Source organism: Hylobates moloch, unplaced genomic scaffold, assembly GCF_009828535.3.
Source record: "Hylobates moloch isolate HMO894 unplaced genomic scaffold, HMol_V3 SCAFFOLD_18, whole genome shotgun sequence".
In the NCBI taxonomy this organism is placed as follows: Eukaryota; Metazoa; Chordata; class Mammalia; order Primates; family Hylobatidae; genus Hylobates; species Hylobates moloch.
The window spans coordinates 74,266,789-74,293,908 of record NW_026652293.1 but is presented as its reverse complement, the minus strand read 5'-3'; the positions used below and the strand labels follow the sequence as shown (position 1 = coordinate 74,293,908).

General features: G+C 38.0%; 1 protein-coding gene across 5 annotated transcripts in view; it reads right to left on the bottom strand.

Annotated features, from left to right (window-relative positions):
- Positions 1 to 27,120, bottom strand: part of WDR64 (WD repeat domain 64) — a 151,496-nt gene that overhangs the window by 61,391 nt on the left and 62,985 nt on the right. For all 5 annotated transcript variants that reach the window (XR_009210759.1, XM_032136345.2, XM_058430588.1 and 2 more), the window contains 3 exons: positions 20,044 to 20,183; positions 4,800 to 4,926; positions 1,621 to 1,769 (listed from right to left, as the gene is read on the bottom strand). Coding sequence is in view for 4 of the 5 variants with exons in the window: in XM_032136345.2 (XP_031992236.1) it covers positions 1,621 to 1,769; positions 4,800 to 4,926; positions 20,044 to 20,183 (416 nt within the window). In the remaining variant the exon portion in view is untranslated. The remainder of the gene's footprint in view (positions 1 to 1,620; positions 1,770 to 4,799; positions 4,927 to 20,043; positions 20,184 to 27,120) is intronic.

Here is a 27,120-nt window from a genome sequence, read left to right as displayed (position 1 = left end):
CCTGGCCTGCAGTGTGATCCCTCTCCAACCAACTGGGCATGAAAACTCACCTTCATGTAGTCCTTCCACTCTTTTTTCCCACACAGAGATGACATTTTCCCCATAAGAGGTGACTGCACGAAATACTGATTGTACAAAAGCAGGACAGGTTTCAGTTTTCATATTCCTCTACCTCTCTCTTTAGGCATTACCAGAAATGCACTAATATAATAAACTCAGGAGATTCTCACTTGAGAAAATCTCCAGCAAACAATCACAGAAGTCAGAGACTGAGAGGTAATTTGAAGGGTCCCCAGAGGAATGCTGTCTGCTAGTCCACATGTCTCCTCTTGGAGAGCATGCATGAAATGAAAGGACCAACACCTGAAGCAAACACCTCCAGCCATCACTGCCGGATGACTTCAGTGGTCATAATGATGGACATGGTTAGCATGGCCAGGAGCCCCGACCTCTAGGAAATGCTGTGATGGCCGTGTTACAGGAAGGGGGTCCGGATCCAGACTCCCAAGAGAGGGTTCTTGGATCTCACACAAGAAAGAATTCAAGGCAAGTCCACAGAGTAAAGCGAAAGCAAGTTTATGAGGAAAGGAAAGGGACAAAGAATGGCTCCTCCATAAACAACCCCTTAGGGCTGCTGGTTGCCCATTTTTATGGTTACTTCTTGATGATATGCTAAACAAGGGGTGAATTATTCATGCCTCCCCTATTTAGACAATATAGGGTAACTTCCCGACGTTGCCATGGCGCTTGTAAACTGTCATGATGCTGGTGGGAGTGTAGCAGTGAGGATGACCAGAGGTCACTCTCGTCGCCATCTTGGTTTTGGTGGGTTTTGGCCGGCTTCTTTACTGCAACTTCCTTTATCAGCAAGGTCTTTATGACCTGTATCTTGTGCCAACCTCCTATCTCACTCTGTGACTTAGAATGCCTTAACCGTCTGGAAATGCCGCCCAGTAGGTTTCAGCCTCATTTTACCCAGCCTTATTCAAGATGGAGTTGCTGTGGTTCAAATGCCTCTGGCAGCTGGGCTGGAGGAATGCAGCAGAAAGGGCATGGGTGCTTACATCAGAAAAACTTGGGTTCATATTCTAGCCTTCATGCTTATCCCAGCTATGTTGCCTGATCTCTCTGAGCCCTAGTTTCCTCATCTTTAAAATGAAACTCTTTATCTATCCACAGAGAACTGTTGTGAAGATTAAAGCAGATCACAGAGACTTAAGGCTCTTGGCACGTATTCTGAATCTACAGGGGTTACAGTAAACACCTATAAATTTATTCCCCTTCCTTCTTAACATAAATCCTCTTCCTGTACTCCTTTAAAAAAATCAAATTGCAGACTAGTTCTGTCTCCTTGATATATTTCCTTTAAAATTCCTATTTTGATTGTGAAAACTAGCCATGTTTATTCAATTGAGCATGTGGGTTGATGGCAAGCAGTCTGAACTGGCTTAATTAAAACGCTTGTTTTTCATGTACTCATGAAAGCCTAAAAATCACTCTAATGTATGGTCTTATCATATGTGCCGCTACATTTGCTTAATCACTCAATGATTTATTTTAAGAGGAGAAAATTACATCTGCATTGCCTTTTTTCTGTTTGAAAAGCCAATAGGTACTTACCCTAATTATGGATTCAGAGCAGATAGTGAGTACTTGGTGAAAATATTTGTTGTAAAGCATGACATTGATTTCTCGTTCATGAGTGTGAGGAACCTGTTTTGTATCTTGTATCATCCTAGTCAAAGGATACATGTCCATAACACTAGATCCTGGAACAGAAGTAAGAATCTCATAAATACGCAATATTAGAAGTTTCTAATCACAAAGGGTTTCAGCCAAGCAGTTGGGTTTGGAAACAGCCAAACAGTGAGATTAGCAATATCAATCAATGCCTAGGAAATGTAATGAGGTGAGAATATTTTCATTTATTCTAGAACATTTTTGACAGATAAAGCACATACGATTCAGCCACAGAAAAGCATTCATTTTGGACTAGATTTTTTTCAAGTGCAGGCTATTTGGACTTCATTGATATCCTTTTCAGTGAACCTCATTTTCCTATATTTCATAGTCCACTTCTCTCCTTCTTTATTATGCCTGCAGCATGCCTCTCCATCTGTTGCACAGCAATAATGGTGATGACCAGCTTTCTGCTGAAGGTTAGCCTCCACTTAGTGGTGGAAATTTATTGTTAGAGAGCCCCTTTCAACCAATAAATTGATAAAGCACTCTGTAAACATGGTCTTATTAAATGTAACGAATGAGAATGATCACAAGCCAGTGCTTGCAACATCAATATAAAATAAGATTACTTTCTAAATCACCACTGTAAAGTAGAAGTAGATGAGGAGCACGTATGCTTTACTTGCGTTTTTCTAAGTATGATTTAAGTGTTAAAATTAACTGTGGCTCTGTTTTAGTGTAATGTCTAGAAATACTAATAAGAATCTCAATTAGCCGGGCATGGTGGTGGGTGCCTTTAATCCCAGCTACTTGAGAGGCTGAGGCAGGAGAATCACTTGAACCTGGGAGGGAGGTTGCAGTGAGCCGAGGTCACGCCATTGCACTCCAGCCTGGGCGACAGAATGAGACTCCTTCTCAAAAAAATAAAAATTAAGATTTAAAAAAAAAATAAGAATCTCAAAGCATTCCTGTGGCTCAAGCAAAACTGAAATTTATTCCTGATTTTATCGATGTAAAGATTAAGTTAATAAGGCAGATTTTGCATTGAGTTTCTCAAGTTTCTCCAAAGAATTCTCAACTTTAGGAGAAGTTTCAACAGGAGTTACTAAACACTCTCTGAAGTGTTTAAATTTTAAGATAAAACCTGTTCATGTGTAAATATGGACTGAGATGGCTCATCTGGTTGTATTTCTCCGTTCAGATACCTTAATATGGAAATGTGAGCAGAATATGGTAACCAGATAGTCAAATCATACTTGGACCTTTTGGTAGATCCTTTTCATTATAGTGACAGTAACTGACTTCATTCAGAATGGACGTCAACAAATCTTGATATGCTTATGGAAAACTGGTAATCTTCTACTTTTTAGCTAGTTACACTACTGCTATAGAAATGATGCAGTGCCAAGAAAGAATGTGGAGTCCAGAGTTAGAAGCTCTGATACTGAATCTCAGCTCTATGTTTTAACCTTGTGTCCTGCCACTAGTCAGTTGGGCTGTTTGAGATTCAGTTTCTTCATTTACAAAATAGAAAAAATAATTACTACCTCATATGGTGGCTGTGCAGATCAAATGAAAAAACAGATGATTGTAATGGTAGTTGTCTTAATAAAAGTAATAATGATAACAACAGTGACAGTAGCAACAACATATTCTACAAAGCATTTCTAGAATGTGGTGCTACTGTCATTGGATTTAGAGGACTGATGACTGCTTCATTTGAATCAAAGAATGGATTAAAATCCTAGACATAAGCTTCATGTAATTCTGTTGTCAAGTTCATGGTTGCAGTAAGTGTCTGCAATTTTGGTGATTAAACAATACACAGAGCTTTATATTTTTGCAAACAAAGGTGCTATCAGAATGATATAAAATTGGGAAGAAATCTTGATCTTTCTTCTTTTTCTTTTACTTATTTGCCTTACTATTTGAGTCCTTAGTGACTATGATGATAAATGGGATGGAAATGCTAAGCCTAGTAATCAAACATGCAAATTGGGGCACTAAGAGAGAAAATTTGCTTATAGACATTAGTATGTTCCTTTTAGAGGAGGTGAAACAGAGAATAGGTGTTTACAACTAAAACTAAGTCCTGTTTTATAATGTGGAAAGTTCTTTATCAAGTATGAAGTGCTAGTTCACTCCTAATCCAGGAAATAAAAACACTGAATGTCAAAAATAATTACATTCACCACCAGCAGAGACAGCACCAACCTCTTCCCTGCCTTAATTAATCCCACAGGAACTCAGAGCAGCTGGCCAGTGGGAAAATGCTTAGGAAATTCACTCATTTTGTCTTCTAGAAGGAGGATCTATTATTAATATAATGCATTTTTATCCTGAAGCCTAAAGGTATGTGTATAAAAAGTGCTCAACCTAGATGTCTAGCAGGACCCCTTGTTTCTTCAGTAGGCCTGTCTTTCTAAGAGGCCACAAGAAAAATCAGCAACAAATCTGTTGGCATCAGCACTGGGACTCTATCTTCACTCTCCATTGGTCTTCGTCGAGAGGCAAAGGCTGGTGAAGGTGTCAGCGCTTTTCCTACTGAGTAATGACTCGTTATCAGAATGGCATGGGCCCAAATTTCCTCACTGCAGAAAAGGGGCATTGACTCGGTACGCTGCTGCAGCCACTGTAAGATAGGATCATATTCCTGCTCCAGAGTCAAAACAGAGCTGTTCGTGGGAGCTGGATTTGCCCTATACATAGCAGCAAGTTACATACATCCCACGTCTTTGCTTAGCCCAGGCATTTCTTCCTAGGTCCAAGAACTTAAAGCAATAACCTGGTGTTTTCAGATTATTAAAACTATCCTTTCAGGGCAGAATGATAACTATAGAATTACTCAAATAGAACTTTCTTCCTAGGTTCAAGAACTTAAAGCAATAACCAACCTGGTATTTTCAGAAAAGTGCAGTTACACATTTCATTCACCCAGCCACAGAAATATATAGGAAAGAGCAGAACTGAATTAAATATCTACTGTCATGAATCATGGTTTGATAAATTGCCCTTCTAGTTTTGTTTTTCTTGTAGTTAGTGCTCAAGTGCTAGTTTAAAAAAAAGGTTAAAAATCAAGACATGAGTTTCATTTGACATTAATTGGGTACACTTACCCGTAATAAGCATGCCGTGATTGGCATCATATATCATAGAGTAAATCTGCATGTCTCCTGGTCCTCCCTGGCTGTCATGGAAGACTTGTAATAGTGAAAGAGTTTGTATATCCCACACCCTGAAAACCTGGAAGAATAACAAACACAGTTCACCACTATTTATACTCACCTTTCCCACCCAAGATATTTAGGTGAAGCATTTTCAGTTTGAAACACGCTCTTATAAACTTATACCAAAGTATTATTTATACGATAAGCATACATTTGCTAAGGTCCAATTTAGTTCTGGGCTGGATAATTGTTCATTAATATCAGAGGAAAATAGCAGCAGTGATTACTTTGCTTAAAGGTATACCTTTAGGAATTGGATTTTTCTATCATTATAGGGGAGGAACATAGTATTTATTACTTTTTTTTTTTTTTGAGACAGAGTCTCCTGTGACCCAGGTGAATGCAATGGGCAATCTCGGCTGTGCAAGTCCGCCTCCGGTCACCCTTTCTGCCTCACCTCTCACGTGCCACCACGCCCGGCTAATTTTTTTGTATTTTTAGTAGAGATGGGGTTTCACCATGTTAGCCAGGATGGTCTCGATCTCCTGACCTTGTGATCCGCCCACCTAGGCCTCCCAAAGTGCTGGGATTACAGGCGTGAGCCACTGCGCCCGGTATTTATTACTCTTTAAGAATGTGGAGGAATAATAAAAGATCATGACTTACTGTTGAATTAAAGCCACATTTCTCTTTGTATTATGGATGAGAAAATAGGGAGAAGACATATTTTACGTGGAAGCTTTCAAATTGCTCTCTTATGACGATGGGAACATCTTACTAAGTGAAGTTACTAAAACCCTCTCTCTCTATTTGCCCAGAGATGTAAGAATTATAAAAGTAGTTTTTAGGGATGGTATAGAAACAGTAGGAGTGTGAGAATATAGGTTTTTAAAACTATCCTTTGAGGGAGGAAAGATAACTATATAATTACTCAAATAGAACTTGAGTTGATATCAGAGAAAAGAAAGAACAATGAAGTACAAATTCAGCAAAACTAGGTTAAGTCTGTGATCTGAAAGAACTGGTCTTAGCCTCTTCACTGTTCTGCTTTTTTAGTAAGTTAGTGTTATTGAATTTCAGAAATAAGTGTTGACTCATCAATAATTACATTTCTTCAGTTGTAGAAACTGGGGGGAATTTATATTTTCTAGCTATATATCAGCCCTTAAATAATATTTTCATGTTATAGTAAATTTATTAACCTATTAATCTGGAGTATTTGTCGAGTAAATGGGTAACCATTAACAGAACTACATACAAAACTTTAGTAAGTAGTTAAGAGAGCTACTAACTAACTTCTAATTTGAGGCACTTATAATTGAGTTCATTGTAAGTTAATTAGGTTCAAATCTTCACTGTTGCTAAGGCCCGTTAGTCCTCATATGTAAGAACACAAAGTTGTCTAGGTCCCGTGACTTGGAGAACACTGGTGAGAAGCTTTTGCTCAAATGTAAACCCTCTGTTGGCTAGTATTACTCAGAACTTGTACCATTGAAATTTATTTTCTTCGTTCTAGTGAAAATGCCAATTTTGGAAGAGTAGATAGAACATTGAGCCTTTTCAGCCTTTTCTATCATAAAGTAAACAAGTATAATGGATTATATGAATTTCAATCCAGAGCATAGAATGAGAGACAAGTAGAGGAAGAGACACAAAAGTGGATTCAAGGAGTTCACCAAAAAATGTGTTTCTATGCAAACTGTTTTTTATTTTATTGCCTTGGCTAAGGTATATTCATGGTGGGCAGTCTTTCAGCTGTATGTATATACACTCTGAATTGTAACTGACAAAAAGAACAAGAGACTAGGCAAAGGAGGATTAGGGTTTCAATTCTAGTTCATCACTTAAACTCCTTGAGTCTCAGTTTTCTTGTTTCTTGAATGGCCATGATGACATCAGCACCATTCACCTTATTTAATTGATGTGATTATGTTTTGAAATCTGTGATGTTCTCTACAGAGTTATTATGTTTGCTTTTGTCTTCTTTCTCTTCTTCAGTGTGCAGTTCTTCGGGTCTTTCCTGTGTGTTTTAGAGAAGTGGCAGTTGCCGGGCTGTGGGAGGCACAAACACCTTCTGTGTCATACTGCTCCTACCCTCTAGGTTTTTTTGCTGCCCCTCTCCCTATATGCCTTCTTTGCTACTGTCATACCGAAATGTTTTGCATTTCCAAAAAGCTTCTTATTCTGGTCTCTGTGCATTCACACAAACTCTTCCTTTCATCTGCAATTTCCTCTCAAAGGCCTTCTCTATCTAGCTAACTCCTACTCTTTTTTTTTAACTCTTCCATAAAGAGAACTAAAGAGTTCAGGTCAGAATAGTGCTAAAAGTTTTTGCTTTGATGAACTATTTCTTCTCCAAACACACAGAAAATATATCTTCAAAAAAGCAAAAAGAAACAGCAGGGCTCCAAAGCAAGATATATATCTCTCTAGATCCAAACAAGAGAGAAGCATGAAGCAATGAATGGGCTGAAGCCTGAGACCTGGGTGCTTGGTCTGGAGCAAGCAGTGGCAGCAGAGCAGCTTCTGCAGACAGACAGGACCAGAAGACCTCCATGCCTGGGCTTCATAGCAGAGGTAGCAGCAGGTCTTCCAATTCAGAAAAGCAACAGGCTGTGCTCTGTCCTTATCTGGATGTGTAGCATTTTCAAAGATATGAGACCAGTGAGGGTGGGGCACATCACTTTTTGACCAGGAACTAAAGCAAGGTAACCTCTGGCTCAGGGATGAGAACTATTTCTGAAGTGGGACCTGAAGGACCAGGTAGAGGAAAGTGTAGATTGGAAGGAGTATGCATATAGACACACACACACACACACACACACAGAGAGAGAAAGAGAGAGAGAGACAGGCTGGGAGCAGTGGCTCACATCTGTAATCCCAGCCACACACACACAGAGAGAGAGAGAGAGAGAAAGAGAAAGACAGGCTGGGAACAGTGGCTCACATCTGTAATCCCAGTCCTTTGGTAGGCCGGGGCGGGTGGATCACTTGAGGTCAGGAGTTCGAGACCAGCCTGGCCAACATGGTAAAACTGTTTCTACTAAAAATACAAAAATTAGCCGAGCATGGTGGTGCATGCCTGTAATTGCAGCTACTCAGGAGGCTGAGACAGGAGAATTGCTTGAACCCAGGAGGTGGAAGTTGCAGTGAGCCAAGATCACACTACAGCACTCCAGCCTGGACGACAGAGCGAGATTCCATTTAAAAAAAAAAAAAAGAGAGACAGAGAACTAAATATTAAAAGGAGACTATACTTTTTAGAAAAATATGGGAGAGGAGGGTATCTTCAAGAACTTCAGAGTTAGAAGAGATTTCTTAAATAAGCACAAAAAGCATAAGCCATAAAAACTTTAAAAATTAAAATTAAAAACTTCTGTTCAACCAAAGCAACAAGCACAAAGACACAAAGTGTAGAAACTACTCAAATGTTCATTGGCCAAGTTAGACAAATAATAATGTGCTGCGTTCATACAACAGGATTCCATCAGCATTTAAAACAAATGAACTAGAGCTGTATGTAACAACATAAATAAATATCAAAATAGAGTGTTGAGGGAAAAACTGCAGTAGGGTATATTCATTATAATATTTATACTATAAATATTATATAAAACATGCAAAATAAAACTATCAGGGACACTTGCACTAATGATGTAAAAACATGGTGCTGGTTAAAAATTAACAAAAACACAAAAAAATTAATCTTTAAACAACTTTCATTGCACACCCTTCCAACTAGATGTTCTTTCTCTAGATGCCCATAATATAGCCATGTGCTGCTTAAGGACAGGGATATGTTCTGAGAAATATGTCCTTAGGCAGTTTTGTCATTGCGTGAGCATCATAGAGTATACTTACACAAACCTAGCTGGTATAGCTTATCATACACCTAGGCTATATGGTATAGTTATATGATCACCATCATATATGCGGTCCATCGTTGACAGAAACATGGTCATGCAGCACATGAGTGTATCTGTCTATATTAATAGCAATTAGCAATTATAATATGATGACTCATTCAGTGGCCTTCTCTACTAGACTATAACTCTCGTGGGGGGAAGAACCACAGCCTATTTGACTCTTTTTTTCCCAATGTCTTATGCATTCTGTTTAGCTTGATTGGTTAGTCAGTTTTTGGTCTTATTCTCTGTCTTGGTCAAATAGGAATTTATATGGCTTCGCATTGTACAGACAATACATTTTAAATTTAATAAATCAATTAATAGGACAGCCTCAGAAAACATAATCTATTTACTTTATTCTTAGGTGTTCACAATATATTAGTTGCTTTGGGGAAAGAGAGTAGTGATATTTGTGAAGCCCAAATATCTGAGAGAGGTTAATTCAGAAAGTTTATTTTCCAAGGTTGAGGACACATGCCTGTGACATAGCCTCACTCAGGAGGTCGTCATGACATGTACCCAAGGTGGTCAGGGCACAGCTTGGTTTTATACATTTTAGGGAGACATGAGATATCAATTAATATATGTCAGATGTACATTGGTTAAGTCCCGAAAGGCAGGACAGCTCAAGCAGGGAGGGGCTTCCAGGAGGGCAATCAGATATGCATTTATCTCAGTGAGCAGAGGGATGACTTTGCATAGAATGGGAGGCAGGTTTGCCCTAAGCCGTTCCCAGATTGACTTTTCCCTTTAGCTTAGTGATTTTCGGCCCCCCAAGGCTTACTTTCCTTTCACGTGTTAATTAGGCTCTAGTCTTCTTTCACTTATTCCCCTAGAGGTTGTCAGTGTTCTTGTGACAGGTATTAGTGATGCAAAGCTTGGGAGGACAGAAGTGGAGCCAGGTCAGCACTGAGGGGGTTTAGGAAGAAAACAAAGGGCAAAACATGGCAGAAGCAGACTAAGTTGGTATAAAAGGAGACTAAGTGGCTTTACGACAGAGATATGTCATTAAGACTTGTAGAGAAAATCAAGGAGGACAGGTGGCTTCTACTAAAGAGGCCAGGGCAGAATGGAACATTTATAAGTTATAAATTAAATATTATATGCATATAATATATGTATATAAGTAATAAATTAAATATTATATTCATATATGTGCATATAATATATGTATATATGCATTATGTATAACAGATGAATTATATGCATATAAACAAATTATTTTAAAATTTTTTCTTCTAATAGCAGTAAAAATAATAACGATGATTCTCTTCTCTTCTCTTCTCTTCTCTTCTCTTTTCTTTTCTTTTTTTTTGAGACAGAGTTTTGCTCTTGTCGCCCAGGCTGGAGTGCAATGGCATGATCTCGGCTCACTGTAACCTCTGCCTCCCGGGTTCAAGCAATTCTCCAGCCCAAGCTTCCTTAGCTGGGATTACAGGCACCTGCCACCACACCCAGCTAATTTTTGTAGTTTTAGTAGAGATGAGGTTTCACCATGTTGGCCAGGCTGGTCTCAAACTCCTGACCTGAGGTGATCCATCCACCTTGGCCTCCCAAAGTGCTGGGATTACAGGTGTGAGCCACCGTGCCCAGCCAATAATGATTTTCAGATAAATTGGGAATGGAGTGAGATGGAGGGATTTTTTTAACAATGGGAAAAACATTCAACTATAAGGTTGATTAAGTGTTTTGAGGGTAATTTGTAATTGAAGTCACGTATCACAAAATATCAAAGAAAAGGACAAGAGAAAGACTTCTGGAGCCTTTTGTAAGAATTAATAAATAATGATGAAGTAGAAGAAGTTTAAAAATATATACATGTGTGTACCCGAAGTGACGGTTGTTTTGATTCAACTGTATTTCCTGGCATTTCTTCCTGCAAACTTTATGCCAATTATTATTGTCCAAATGTATTAATAAAGTATTTGGGTTTTGTTTTGTTTTTGTTTTTGACAGTTTCACTCTTGTTGCCCAGGCTGGAGTGCAATGGCACCATCTCAGCTCACTGCAACCTCTGCCTCTCAGGTTCAAGTGATTCTCCTGCCTCAGCCTCCCAAGTAGCTGGGATTACAGGAGCCTGCCACCACGCCCAGCTAATTTTTGTATTTTTAGTAGAGACGGGGTTTCACCATGTTGGCCAGGCTGGTCTCAAACTCCTGACTTCAAGTTATCCACCCGCCTCAGCCTCCCAAAGTGTTGGGATTACAGGTGTGAGCCACCACGCCCAGCCAGGTTTCTGTTTTTTGATGGGTGTTTATTATAGAGTGACTAGAGCAGAATGTCTGATTTATAAGAAGATACAACACTAACAAGCCATACAAAATTCATTATACATCAAATAATTATGAAATTCTAGCCTAGGTGTTACAGATACAAAGATTAATAGAAGCCCTATTGTTCTTGAGTAGATCTGTCTTGCCAGGAGAGTAGATAGATGACAAGTGGTGATACTGCATTGTAAGAAACACTGGAATGGAAGTTTGAACATTATTCCATAATGAAAATTGTACCAGTAGAAATCTTTAGAATTAGAATCACAGTATCATTTACATAGAGCAAAGGGTCTGGGGAATTCACCATTTTCTGATTGTAGAGGAAAGTCAGAATTTGGCCTGCCTTTCTCATTTTACCCAACGGCTACAAGAGGCTAATGAGATTTTTAGTCCCCAAATAAATCAAATCAGGGTCACTCAATTGATTACATGATTTTACATTAAGGAGCCTGAAGGTATATAAGATTATGAAACTCTTTTGAGAGTTAATATAGTACTACATACAAATGGTACATTTGAAAATCAGGGTATGTATGACAGTGCAGTATAAATGGCAGGCACTCAACACTGTTTAGGAAATTCAATGCTAAATGTATTTATTAAGTTCTTACACATTACTTAATAAGAAAAAAATATTTTTAGCACAGTATGTAGAACTAAACCTGTTAATTTTATCATCTTGTTTTCACATTTTTCCTGTGTGATAACTGGCAAATAGAAAATGAAGACATCCAGCATGTCTTTAAAAATTAACTTTTTAATTACTAAACTAATGTACCTAGTAAACAGATTCAAACAGTACAAAAACCAAAGTCCTCCTCCCCACCTACCACTTAACTCTGGACTCCTCAGTCCCACTCCTTAGGTAATAATTGTTGGAAGATACCACCTCAGGGGGCAGACTATCTCAGTTGAATCCTGATTCACCTCCAAAAGCTGTGTGACTTGGGCAAATCTCTTAACTTCTCTGAGCCTTAGTTATCACACTTATAGGTAGAATAATACCAGTACCTATCTCAACCTATCTGATAGGGTTGTTATGAATATTAAGTGAGTTCATATATATAAAGAGCTTACATCTATGTTAGGACATATTTATGTACTTAGATTTATCTCATTCTTTTTTTTTTTTTTAAGAGATGAGGTCTCTCTATGTTGCCCAGGTTGGTCTTGAACTCCTGAGCTCAAGTGATCCTCCCGCTTCAGCGGGAGGGCGTGCACCACTGTACCTGGCTTTATTTCATTCTTTTAATGGCTGAATAGTATTCTGTTTGTGAATGCTGCATAGTTTATTGTAATTAGTTCCCTGTTCATATGTATTATATTTCTTTATTTTCTTTTATTAAAGCAGTAGTGAACCTCTTTGCACATATATTTTTGTAAAGTACACTGGCTTTGTAAAGCAATATAGATATAACTGAATGATAAATTCCTACAAATAGAATGTTTGTGTCAAAGCGTGCGAATATTTTGAGTTTTGAGAGATATACCAGATCAACCTTGCCTTTTGAGAAGATTACAGGCAGTTTGATAACTTCCTGATTTCAAGTTGCACAATCAAGTTCAATTTTCCCAGTCCAATTTACTGGGAAAATTGAACTTGATGTCTGTGTCATTCCTAGATTTGGTCATCAAAGATTTGGGGCAGCTATGCTTTATTTACTCAACTAGATTTTTAGCTTCTTTTGGACAAAGATTACATCAAAATATAAATAGGCACAGAGCCTAATGCACTCTCAGGCATTTAGCAGGGCATCATATATTGGTTGACATATTAATGCAGTAGAAAGTTGGGGTTCCTAGTTGTACAGCCCTGAGACACAGTTTACCAGCCAAGAAACAATGCAAGGGAACCACATTTTGTGAGAGATAAAAGGTTAATGTCAATGGAATACCCAGATAGTTACCTTAGGGAGGCCATAGTGAATATGTGTATGTGTATGTGCAAGGGGTCTGAAAGCTGGTAGAGGTGTCTAGAGAAAGTCTAGAGGATAAAATAAAGACACTCAGAAACACAATAAAAATTACAAAGGAAAGAGTCCTAAAGGGCAACAATCACAAAGAGCCTGCCTCATCTTAAGCAAATGTGCAATCATAGCTAAGAGCTCCTGGTTATGCAAGTGTGATAGCCACACTCAGAAGGAAGCCTCATGTAGGGACTGCTTCCTGGTCTCGGTAGGCATGTTTGCTCCCAGGACTCAGAGCCATCCACAGGGTCTTCCTTGGAAGGTTATCAAGGAGCTGTCCTGGGTGATGAACTAAAGAAAAAGCAACAAGACCTGCACATAAGCAAAAAGTATTGCAAGTTGAGAACTGAATTCCAAAGCATGTGCCCTCACCCCTTTTTCTTAGTTTTTATTTTTTCTTCCTAGATGGCCACTCACATTTTATGTTTTCTAATACATAGTATATTTGTCTTCCCCAGAAAATGTTCCTACAGTCACTCAGGAAAGTTTTGAAACAAGTCTTACTCTTAAGAACGTTGCAAACAGTTTACTCAAAAGGGAATGTCCCAAGCTGCAGAACGAGGACACACAAGGTAGTAAAATATGAAGGCAGTGAAACCAGATTCTCAATCATGGATGTTTCCAATTATCAAAGAAACAAGAAAAATAAATCTTTGAACTTACGTCATTTACGATAATCCCATACAAACAGAAAGCACAAGGAACTAAAGGAAAGATTTCGAATTTTTAAAACTTGAAGGTAACATTTTAAAAGATTAGTTTTTCTATCTCCAGGTTTATTTCAAATTTACACATTTCTCACTCACCAAAAGGAAAAAAACTCAATTTTTGTCTTAGTGAAGGCTTTGTGCATGACATGATATTTCACTTAGATGTAAAGGATATATAGGATGGCTGGGAATGGGAGGAGAATTGGTTCAAAGATGGGAATGCACAAAGCCTTTGGAGAAGAATTTAGTAAGGCCTGGAATTTCTGAAGCCAAACAAAGCTGAAAAGATATTCTTGTTCCAGACCCTAGAGAACCTTAAGAACTAGAAAAAATAATTTGAACTCTATTTGTAAGGCATGAAGGGCCTTTGAATATCTGTGAGAAGGCAATGACAAGGTTGTAAATGGGTTGGAGGAGGATCAACATGGCAGTACAATATCTGGACGGTTTGGGGAGAGAAGAAACTGAAGATAAGAGGTCTACAAGTGCTTTCTAATGGGCCACCTGCAACTGGGAGCCCCTGGGTGGATGGGTCTGAACTAAGGCCATGACTCTGGGAAGAAGAATGAGGTAATTTATAGGAGACACATTTCAGAGACTTCAAACTGACCAGTGGCAAGGCTTACAGAGATAGAAGGAACAAAGGTGACTTTGAAGTTGGATCACGGCTCACTGGGAAACAAATGGTACCATTAACAGTTAGAGGAAAATCAGAAGTAAGGAAGAGAAGACTTGAAGTAGAAAATAAATTCAGTTTTAGGTATGCAGAATTTTTTTTAAAGATAACTGCCTTTGAAGATATGCACACTCATAATCTAGTCAAACTGCCTTTTCTCAGGTTTCTACATACCACTTCCAAAGTGAAAATGTGCAAAAAATAGCAACTTTTACCTACATTTGTAATCTGTTATAAATCATCAAAGTATGTAAATTTCTCCCCTTCATAGAAAAAAAAAAAAAAAAAAGAAGAGAATCAGCCTTTTGGTCAATAGAGCTGTGCTTCCAACCATTGCTTCCATTGGTTTTGCTGATGAAATGAAAGTAAGTGAAGATTATATTTGTCTCTGCATTTTTCAACATTCGTCAGTTCTTCTTCAGGTGTAATAGATGTGGCATATCTGTTCAATACTTGGGCTTTGTGACTAGACATACAGTTTTAGCAGTTGGGGAAGAAAGTAATATCCTGGTGGAAAGACTGCAAAATTAGAAGAAAGAATAAACATCTTGCTATTTTAAGAGCTTAGGAAAAGGCATGTAGTGGGCACACAACTACGCATGGTGATTTATGTGCTTTCTGCTTAATGTGATGAAAGCTAATTTATATGAAAGAGTTTGAAGGGATGTTGTCTGTTCCCTTTTCTGTAAATAATAATAATATAGCTTCAATAAAAAAACCAAAAACATGGATATGCCTAGTTTACCTTTTTTTTTTCCTTCTTTTTTGAGACTGAGTCTCGCTCTATTGCCCAGGCTGGAGTGCAGTGGTGCAATCTCGGCTCTCTGCAACCTCCACCTCCCAGGTTCAAGTGATTCTCTAAGTAGCTGGGGTTACAGGTGCCTGCCACCATGCCAGGCTAATTTTTGTAGTTTTAGTAGCAACGGGGTTCCACCATGTTGGCCAGGCTGATCTCGAACTCCTAACCTCAAATAATCCACCCACCTCAGCCTCCCAAAGTGCTGGGATTATAGGCATGAACTACAGCACCCAGCCTAGTTTGCTGTTCTTTCTGCCTAAATTGCCCTTTCGTTTTCCTAGATCTTCACGGGGCTGGTTCCCCTGATCATTCAGGCTTCAGCTTTTATGTGACCTCCCCAGAGGTTAGATTGAATCACACTGCACTGCTATGTCTTCTATTTCTTTTCTTCTTCTTTTTCTTTGTTTTTGTAGAGATGGGGTCTTGCTATTTTGCCTAGGCTGGTTTTGAACTCCTGGCCTCAAGCAATCCTCCTGGCTCAACTTCCCAAAGTGCTGGGATTACAGGCTTGAGCCATTACACCCAGCCCTGTGTTTCCTATTTCTTACCATACTTATCATACTGTTTTCCTACGTACTTGTTACTTTGCTTGTTTGTCTATCTCTTCCCCTAGCATGTCAACTTTCTCATTGCAGGGCTCTGGTCCTCCTTGTTCAATGCTTTGTCCCTAGAACTCAGAACTCAGAACAGTATCTAACACAATAGACACTCAAGAAATAAATAAATGTTTGTTAAATAACCAAATGAATGACCTCCTTTCATCTTTATAATGGCCCTCTGAGCTAAACATTCCTACATTTACAGATGAAGAAACCAAGTGGAAAGATATTAAGTAATTTTCCCAAGTGGTGCTACTGAGATGCATGAATGAGTATCATCTTAATACACTCATTACATTTAAAAGAAATAGGAAAGGTTCTCTCTTCTGTCTTCATCTCTGAGCATGAGTGATCTCAACTTTTGCTAGAAAGATATCTTATTTCTCTTTAAATTATCTGTAGGAGACTCCAGGTCTCAATCATAGCATGTTTTTAGTTTTATTGTCTCAAAACCTTCACTGTCTTTCCAGTACTACTTTAAAAAATTGAAGTTTCCTAAGCCGGGCACGGTGGCCCACACCTGTAGTCCCAGCACTTTGGGAGGCTGAGGCAGGTGGATAACCTGAGGTCAGGAGTTCGAGACCAGCCTGGCCAACATGATGAAACCCCCGTCTCTACTAAAAATACAAAAATCAGCTGGGCATGGTGGCAGGAGCCTGTAATCCCAGCTACTTGGGAGGCTAAGGCAGGAGAATAGCTTGAACCTGGGAGGCAGAGGTTGCAATGAGCTGAGATGATGCCACTGCACTCTAGCCTGGGCAACAAGAATGAAACTTCGTCTCAAAAAAAAAAAGGTTTCCTTATTACAAAGTAGTGTATATTTACTATTAAAAAAAAAACAAAGAAAAGAGAAAACAAAAGAAAAAAAATCCATCCATGTATATCCACAATCTTGTTAGCCTCACTAAAAACATCTTGCTATTAATCATTTCCAATAACATATGATAGACACGTTATGTTTTAAAATTGATTACTTATATATTATTGTATTTTATATATTATTTAGATATTTTCATATGACTATTCATTTACATAATGTTGAATGTCTATGTGATATTTCTATTGTATATGAGGATACAGCATAATTTACTGAATCAAAGCCTTTTTTTCCTCTTGAATTTTACTTTATTGGTACATCACCCTAATTATCTCTCTTTTTCAACTGCAATATTGAGGTGTAATCTACTTACCTTAAAACTCACCTGTTTTTAGTGTAAGGTTCTGTGAGTTTTAGTCAATTTAAATAGTTGTGCAACCATTATCATAATCTCTTTTTTTAAAGATGGTGTCTCATTATGTAGCCCAGGCTGGTCTTGAACTCCTGGGCTCAAGCGATCCTCCCACCTTGACCTCCCAAAATGCCAGGATTACAAGCATGAGCCACTACATGCAGTCCCTTGCTCTTTTTTTAAAAATTAATTTTATTAATGTATTTTTTGACCCTATATAGCCAAATTATTATCACCTTAATATATAATCAATATGAAAACGATTGGCCCAGTGCCATGGCTCAGGCCTATACTAGCGCTTTGAGGCAGGAGGCTCACTTGAGCCCAGAAGTTCAGGCAACATAGCAAGACCCCATCTCTACCAAAAATTTAAAAATTAGCAAATTAGACAGACCTACAAAAAAATAAAAGAGAGCTCTCTACAAAAAATAAAAATAATTAGCTTCGTATGGTGGCCCCCACCTGTAGTCCCAGCTACTGGGGAGGCTGAGGTGGGAGGATCCCTCGAGCCCAGAAGGTCAAGACAGCAGAGAGCCCCGAGGCTGCAATGAGCCCCACTGCACCATGCCACTGTACTCTAGCCTGGACGACAGAGCAAGATCCTGTCTCAAAAAATTGAGAGTTTTTTTTTGGAGAGGGGGATACTGAATCTTTGGAGTCTTGTGTATTTTACACTCACAGCGGACCTCAATTCGGACTAGCCATGTTTTAAAAATTTGTGGCTACCATATTGGCAGGTGAGGGCTGCTGGCCAGCTGGGCAATCTTGCAGGTCAGGTCATGTCCTCAGCTATGAGCTGGAGGAGGCAGGTGCCGGGTGCATTTTCCTCTCTAGACTGGGAGGAACCCCTCAAAGGTACTTAGAGTCTTTCCCTTGTGGTTGCGCATGGCAAGCATGGGCTCCAGGGAGATTCGCTTAGTTCCGTGAGCATGGAGGAACGACTGGGCCTTGGAGATCCCGATTGTTTCCATCGAAGGGTTTTGCGTCGGGTAGAGGGCGTATGAGGGGTAGAGGGTGTACGAGGAGAGAGGTGCGGGGCTGGGGGACGTGGGGCAAAGAGGGAAAGCATCCGGGTTTTTTTCTTTCCCTTCCCTTCCGTCTTTCATTTCCTTTCTGTATTTCCTGTTTCCTCTCTATTTTCTAGTTTTTCTTTTTTCCTTCTTAAATCAATATAAGCAATAGTGCAGTGAGCATCTTTTTATACAGATCTTTGCACACTCATCTAGCTATTTTATTGGAACAAATACGCAGGAAGTTTTTGCCAGTTTTATTTCCACCCAGCAGTATGTAAACCTGTCTGTGTTCTTAAACCTTTGCCCTTCACTCCTCTTTCTTTCCCCTACTGATTTGCTAAAGATTTTTGGTATTTGTTCAAGGATCTTATTCCAATTTCTCTGCTTTTTATTGCATTTTTGCCCCCTGCCCCCGCTATCTGCCTTTAACTTTGTTTATGAGTATGGGGAGGCAGGCTGAGGAAGGGCAAATATAGGATTGACCACACTTCGACACTAGATAGCTCTGTGACCTTGTGTAAGTGATTTAGATGTCATTTTCCCTGACGTGTGTAAAATGGGGATAATTACTTTATAGGGTTGTTATTAGCATCAATGAGTTGCATACATAAAATACTTAGCACAGCACCTGGCACTTAAGCACTCAACAAATGATAGTTATTATAATTTACAGAAAGTTTGAATGTTTATTTAGTCATATTTATTTTCTCCTTAGTCATAGGTGCTATGCTTAGGAATTACCCAAAAGTTATAAGACTATTCACCTATATTTTCTTCTGGAAATCTAGAATTTCTATGGTTTTGTATTTTAAATTTAATATCTTTATTGCATATGTAATGTATTGTGCTGTGTATTATGAAATGGTGATCTGATTACATCTTTCTTTCTTTATGGCTAATCAGTTTTCCCAACACTTGTTGAACAAACCATCCTTTGCTCACATATTTGAAACATTATTTCTGTCCTATACAAAATTCCCACATAGACATAAACTAATTCCTGCATTTTCTCCTTTGCTTCATAGATGTGATTATTTCTGCATTGACCACTGCTCTGTTTTATTTATTTTGGCTTAAATGATATGCTTTAATATTGGATAGGGAAAGTGCCATCTCATAATTATATCTTCCAAAGTTTCTAGGATATTCCTATATACCAGTATTTTTACATTAACTTTAAACTTGGCAAGCTGATACTTAAGTAATTCTGACTAGCAATAAATAAATACATTAATCTGATGGAGAATATCTTTTACAGCACAATATTTCCATGTAGGAACATAGTATGTCCCTTAATTTGTGTTCTTAAACAAAAGTACCTCAGTAAAACTTCATAGTTATCTTAATGTTAGTAGTGAATATTGCTTATTAAGTTTATTCCTAGGTATTTCATATTTTTTACTCTTGTGAATGCTATCTCTTTGACTTTTTTCCTCACTAATTATTGTTCTTATATAGAAATTTATTTCCTTTTTTATTTTTTAGAAATTAATTTTTTTATTTTTAAGTTGCTATTGCAATTAGCCACCTTATTGAATTTATCTGTTCCTACACTGAAAGTTGATTTTATTGATTTTTTTCAAGCAGACAGTCCCATTATTTGCAAATATAATTCAGTCTCCTAATTTCTAATATTTATAACTCATTTTTTGTTTTATTACATTGGTTAGAATGTTTCAAACACTGTTTAATAACAGCAACAATAACAGAAATCCTCATTTTTTCCTAATGTTCCTATCTATTGAAAGGCCTCTTATGTTTTACTTTTGAGGGTAATATTTGCTGTCTTTTCTATATTGTTTTTCCTTTACACTTGTTTTTAAACATGTTCTTTCTTATGCTATAATCAATAGAAAAACAGAATATTGGCTTATTCTTTCCTTTTCCATACTGACAATATTTTTCTCAGTGACTCATGACTATCATTTATTTCAGTCAAAAATTGTATAATCCCTATGCCTTCCAACAGATAATTTTAAGGAAAAAACTAGTTTTGTTTTGTTACTTTCTTTTTGTTACCTTTGCAGAGGAAAGGCTGACAACATGTTGATCTTTTTCATTGGTTACGATCTCAGTGATACTGAACATGTGTCCCACAAGTTTCCCCACTGGCTTGGTGCTGATATTGGGGTGCCACAACCGGATGACTTTATCATCTCCTGAAAAGGAGGACAGGGAAAGATTGTTTGTTTTCTGAGGTGGTGAAGAGTTTCAAATGTATCTCTCACTGTATCATACCTGTATCTTTCTTCTAACAGCAAATCACAGTCTGTTTCTGGCAGGATGCATTATTCTGTGATTGATGTGCTAAGGGGCTGGCCTTGATTTGGATCTGCTGCTCCTTGTGAAGGCTGTTTTGTAAAGACTGTATTTACATACACAAATGTGAATTCTCCTAAATATTGTATGAGTTCTTTTCTTGATTCAATCCTTTCCTATACTTTCATGCATTAATGTATTATTTATACTTTATTTACTTCCAAAAATATTTAAGGCAGCTGTTCTTTTGTTTTCATTCTTAAATTATGCAAACATTATAATAATGAAAGAAATCAAGGAAAGAGGAAACTGCACTTAATCTTCACCATTATAACAAATCAACTGTTGTCATTTTTCCGTCTTCCCTTCTAGCATGTATTCATAGGCATATATAATTTATGTGTAGTTACTACCACAGAATAAATATGGTTTTTTAATTGCTAAAAATCATAGAAGGGTATAATTTTTATAAAATTGTCTTTTCCTCCATAATCTCTAACTCCCTGTAGGAAATCACTGTTAACTTTTTAAAAATATAAATTAGATGTATTTCTAGATACATATTCATACCCACTACTTTTTTTTATTTATGAAAGGCCATGAGCTCATGTCCGCATAATTATCCTTTTAGTTACTATTTCACAATTTCTTAACCCCTTGTCCATTGATTAGTCCACTAATTCTAGTTTTTTACTTTATTCAACAATACTGCAATGAATGGTTATTGTACTTCTGTGGTCTTTGTTTCCTTTTGGATTATTTACGGTGGATAAAGTCCCAAGTGTGGCATCATTATGTTACAGGCTATATACATTTTTATCACGTTTAAACATATTGCTAGCTTACTTTCCAAAATGGCTGTACTAAATCCCAAGGCCATCAATGATATATTCTGTCAGTTTCATTAAATTCTGGCCAGCACATGAATATTGTCATGATTTAAAATGTTTGCTATGTTAATAGGTCTAAATGATACCTTATTTTTAATTACATTTTATGATAGCTAATGCTGTTGGGTATTTTTTCCCAAATATATCTGCTAATTGTATCTTCTTCTTCTGTAAATTTTTGGACTATATCCTTTAGCCATGATCTATTGCAATTTTGATAGCACTAAAAATAAAAGTTGAACCAGGAATGTATTATCATATGTACACACACACACACACACACACACACACACACACACACACACACAGAGTTTTATGAAAAAACTGGCTACATGTTCACCAAACCCATATCCTCTCTTCCTGGGTACACATTTCCAGGCTCCTTTGCAGTTAGGCGTGGTCAGATTACTGAGTTTTAGCCAGTGAATTCTGAGAGCTGATTTTAAACTTTACATTTTCATTGTGTCTGACCCATTCACATTTTGGGAGTTATTTTTTACAGTAGCCAGCATTACTTAAACAAATGTGCAGCTGTAATCTAATTATGTTTCCAAAAAGAATAAAAACTGTAATCGTTTACAAAATATAGAATATTTTTAAGATATTAAATTTTATATTTCACAAATAATTCTTTAAATGTCATCCTGGAAACTGAGCCATGAAAACATCAAAGAACTTCAAACTGGGATCCTAGAAGTTGCATAATCCAACTTTCTTATCTCACAAAAGAAAGAAACTAACTCCCAAAGATTAAGTAATTTTAACTGAATGATTTAATTATTTAAATGTGATTTGTACATCTGAAAAAATGGAATTGAGTTAGTAATACAACAAAGCATTCCTAAGCACCTTACATATTACCAAGGACCTTTAGGCTACTAGACAAAAAGGCTGTATAAAGGCATTATAACCTAAGTTGTAATTTATATATAATCTGAATTATTAACAGTCATAATTTACATATAAAAATCCTAAAATTCAAAATAGTCGGTTTACATTCTTCACAGAATTAGAAGAAACTATTTTAAAATTCAAGTGGAACCAAAAAAGAGCCTGAATAGCAAAGACAGTCCTAAGCAAAAAGAATAAAGCAGATGGCATCACACTACCCCACTTCAAACTATACTACAAAGCTCCTGTAACCAAAACAGCATGGTACTGGTACGAAAACAGACACATAGACCAATGAAACAGAATAGAGATCTCAGAAATAAAACCACACATCCACAACCAGCTGATTGTCAACAAACCTGATCAAAACAAGCAATGGGGAAAAGATTCCCTATTTAATAAATGGTGCTGGGAGAACTGGCTAGCCACATGCAGAAAACTGAAACTGGGCCCTTTCCTTACACCTTTTACAAAAATTAACTCAAGATGGTTTAAAGACTTGAATGTAAACCCCAAAACTATAAAAGCCCTAGAAGAAAATCTAGGCAATACCATTCAGGACATAGACACGAGCAAAGATTTCATGACAAAAACACCAAAGGCAATAGCAACAAAAGCAAAAATTGACAAATGGGATCTAATTAAACTAAGGAGCTTCTGCACAGCAAAAGAAACTATCATCAGAGTGAACAGACAACCTACAGAATGGGAGGAAATTTTTGCAATCTATCCATCTGACAAAGGTCTAATATCCAGAGTCTATAAGGAACTTAAACAAATTTACAAGAAAAAAACCTACCCCATTAAAAAGTGGACAAAAGACATGAACAGATACTCCCGAAAAGAAGAAATTTATGTGGCCAAAAAACATATAAAAAAAGCTCAACATCATTGGTCGTTGGAGAAATGCAAATCAAAACCACAATGAGATACCATCTCATGCCAGTCAGAATGGTGATTATTAAAAAGTCCAGAAACAACAGATGCTGGCAAAGTTGCAGAGAAAAAGAAATGCTTTTACAGTGTTGGTGGGAGTGTAAATTACTTCAACCACTGTGGAAGGCCGTGTAGCAATTCCTCAAATATCTAGGGACAGAAATACCACTTGACCCAGCAATCCCACTACTGGGTATATACCCAAAGGAATACAAATCATTCTATTATGAAGATACATGGCTGTGTATCTTAACTGCAACGCTATTCACAATAGCCCATCGATGATAGATTGGATAAAGAAAATGTGGTACATATACACCATGAAATACTGTGCAGCCATAAAAAGTAACGAGATCATGTCCTTTGCAAGGACTTGGATGGAGCTGGAAGCCATTACCCTCAGCAAACTAACACAGGAACAGAAAACCAAACACTGCATGTTCTCACTTATAAGTGGTAGCTGAACCTTGAGAATGGACACATGGACACATGGTGGGGAACAAGTCACATTCACTGGGTGGTGAGGAAGAGAGAGGATCAGGAAGAATAGCTAATGGATGCTGGACTTAATATCCGGGTAATAGGTTGATCTGTGCAGCAAACCACCATGGCACATGTTTACCTATGTAACAAACCTGCACATCCTTCACATGTACCCTGGAACTTAAAATAAATTTGAAGAAAAAAAAGAAAATAAATTTTTAAAACTCAAAATAGTAATTCTAGTTAATCTGGTATTATATATTGGGCCACCCATTAGGATGTATTTCCTGATATATATTGGATTTTTTTTTTTTTTGAGATGGAGTCTCGCTCTCTCCCCCAGGCTGGAGTGCAGTGGCGCAATCTCGGCTCACTGCAAGCTCCGCCTCCCGGGTTCACGCCATTCTCCTGCCTCAGCCTCTCCAAGTAGCTGGGACTACAGGCGCCCGCCACCACGCCCGGCTAATTTTTTGTATTTTTAGTAGAGACGGGGTTTCACCGTGGTCTCGATCTCCTGACCTCGTGATCCGCCCGCCTCGGCCTCCCAAAGTGCTGGGATTACAAGCGTGAGCCACCGCGCCCGGCCTGGATTTTTATTTTGATAGATTATCCACACTGAAAGAGCCAGTCAGGTATGGAGGGATAATTAGGTGACTTGTTAGTTGGATATTTATAAACCAGGCAAATTTGATAGATGCTTCCATAATTCTATGATTATTTTATTGGGCCTCATGAAAAAGCATAGTATTTTTCTCTACCTTTTTTCTCTTCTTTGAGTATCCCAATCCATCCATCAAGTCTCAGCATAGCTTTTCCTCCAATAATATTCCAGAATACTTCCATGTTCTCCAAACCTGAGTGCCCTACCTATGTGCCTCCTTCATCGCCATCATCCTTCATAGTTAATTATTTGTCTGGACCACTATTAGACTCCAGGTGCCTTGAGGACAGAACTTGTTCTTGTTTACTGTCACATATAATCTATAGTAAGAATTCAACAGATATTTTTTGAACCACTTCAGTAACTTCATTGTTGGGATGATGAATCACAGCTCAGAGGTTTAACCATCAAGTGCCAAAAGAGGGGAAAAACATGTATTCAAACAAAAAAAATGGATCTTCATTGAATGTTCATCTAATTTTTTTGGAAGGTCATTTGTTCATTTCATAGGCTCTCACTTCTTGGAGTGTTATTAAAGGCAAGCTGAAAAAAACTCATTGCATAGCTGATTATTGGTTTCCATTTCTTAAGAATTGCAATGGAGTGAATTCATTCCCTCCCAAATTTATATATTGAAGCCCTAGCCCCAACACGATGGTGTTTGGAAATGGGGGTGCCTTTGGGAGATAATTAGGTTCAGGTGAGGTAATGAAGGTGGGCCCTCATGATGAGATTAATGTCCTTATTAGAAAAGACACCAGATCCTGCTGCCCCAACCCACCCTCTCTACCCTCTCTCTCCCTGCCATTTGAGAACATGGAGAGAAGGCAGGTGTCTACAAGCCAGGAAGAGAGCCCTCGCCAGAAACTGACAATGCTGGCACCTTGATCCTGCACTTCTAGCCTCCAGAAAATTTCTGTTGCTTAAACCTTTCTGTTTATGGTATTTTGTTAAGGCAGCTCAAGCTGACTAAAACATCAACCAAGATATTTTAGGGTAGTTGATGAGGAAGTGGAATATTTTCTTAAATTTAAAACTTCCGTGTTGCCCTTATTAACAACAAGAGAGAAAATCTCTTGAGAAGTTAACTGTGCACTTAGTGTTTTTTTAATCTATGCTCCCCCTTGTCTTCTGATACCTTTGTGCCCTTAGTATTTTGCAAGATGTGAAGGATACAAAGAATTTCTAGATATTGTTCCTGCCCAAGATCTACTTTTTCAGAAGACCCAAGTTTACACCCTTTTAAGACTAGTTTGGTTATTACTCTCACCAGTGCCTTCCCTAATCACCTTCCTCTGCCCTAAACAAAGTTCAGCCTCCTTCTTCTGTGTTTTTACTGTGTTTTCTTCAGCTTTCTTTTACAGCACTAATAATTGTCTGTTTACCTATCTGTTTACCCATTATCTGGTGAGCCTAGTAGTTCTCATTCATAGCAGTGTTTGGCAAGTAGTAAGCACTTAATACATGTTTGCTAAGTAAATGAGTTGGCTTGTAGAGTCACTCATGAAGTGGTTAAGGACACATATTTTGAGCGAGTCATATTTGATTTGAAACCGGGCTCTATCACTTAACTAGTTCTATGACTTTGAGTAGGTTGCTTTGCCTGTCTGCATCTGAGTTTTCTTATCTATAAAATGGGGATAAATGGAACTTACAGCACAGTTTTATTGTGAAGATTGAGTGGAGTTGTGCATGTATAACTGAACAGTTTCTGGACCATAAACTAACAATTACTATTACTATTAGAACTAAGTTCCTACAATGCATTTAGATTATATTTAGGGGAGAGGAACTGATACACAGATATATGAAATATGATCCCTGCTCTTGAGAGTTTACAATCTAGTAGTAGCAATAAGGCAAGGAGATATAGAGGGTAAACAAGTATTTGTAAAGAGTATGTCAAATCTGAAGATAGGTCTTTATACTGTAAATATTATGGTTCATAAAGAGTTAACTCCCTGTTTTTTTGTTGCTTTCTATTTTTTTTTCTTTTTTTCTTTTCTGTGTGTGTGAAGCCAGAATTTAGATAAAGTCACATATCAAAGAGAGGATTTTCTTTCCTTTAGCAGATTCTTCTCTCAGTTGGGTGAGTCACTTCATCTAAGTGCATCACTCTTGATGAGATGAGCAGGTTCAGTTCACACAAAAATGCAGGAGAGAGAGAGCGTCTAGTCAACCAGATTTCTGTGGTCCAGGAAGAACACAGGGCTGAGTGGGTGCAAAGAGAACTGACTCAGTTTCAGCTCTGCCAGCTAACTAGTTGTGCGACTTGTCTGGGGCCTCGATTTCCTCATGTAAAAGTATAATCTTCAAGGCTCCGTCCAGCTCTAAGATTTCATGATTATGTGCTCCAGAGGGAGAGATCACTACAGTGAAAGCAGAGGGCAATCTGGAATTTTTATAGGTAGTAAGAAAGTCACCAGATATTCAGTTACATGATTCAAACTGAATAGTTCCAATAATGCAGTATCTTGCCTGTGTTTCCTTTTCATTGGTGATGGCCAAGATGTATCACGCTATTCAGACATGTTCAGAACCCAAGCCTTGCACCCACAGGTGATCTTACATCATGTTGGTGGGGCATCCCCTGAAATGGGCATTATCATTCCTGGACGATGAGGCTAGGCAATAGGCTATATCCCCAGAAGAAAATCTATAACTTCTATATCACACAAAGAAGAATGCAATAGAGCTCTGCCACCTGAGAAATATCTAGGCCTCTTAAACTAATGGCTTTGTCCATTATGCATTGTGAAGAAAATCCGATCTTCTGGAGGTTCACTATTGCCTACTCCACAGATGTCCTCCAGCTCTGCTTGCTTTCGTTGCTTGGAATGGAATCATATGTGGTGGCCTTGTGGAGGCAGAATTAGCAGAAAGGGACAGATGCTAAGCTCTCAAAGCCTATATTATTTCATCTGTGTTATTATCACCATCACCATCATCATCATCATCATCATATGTTGATTCATG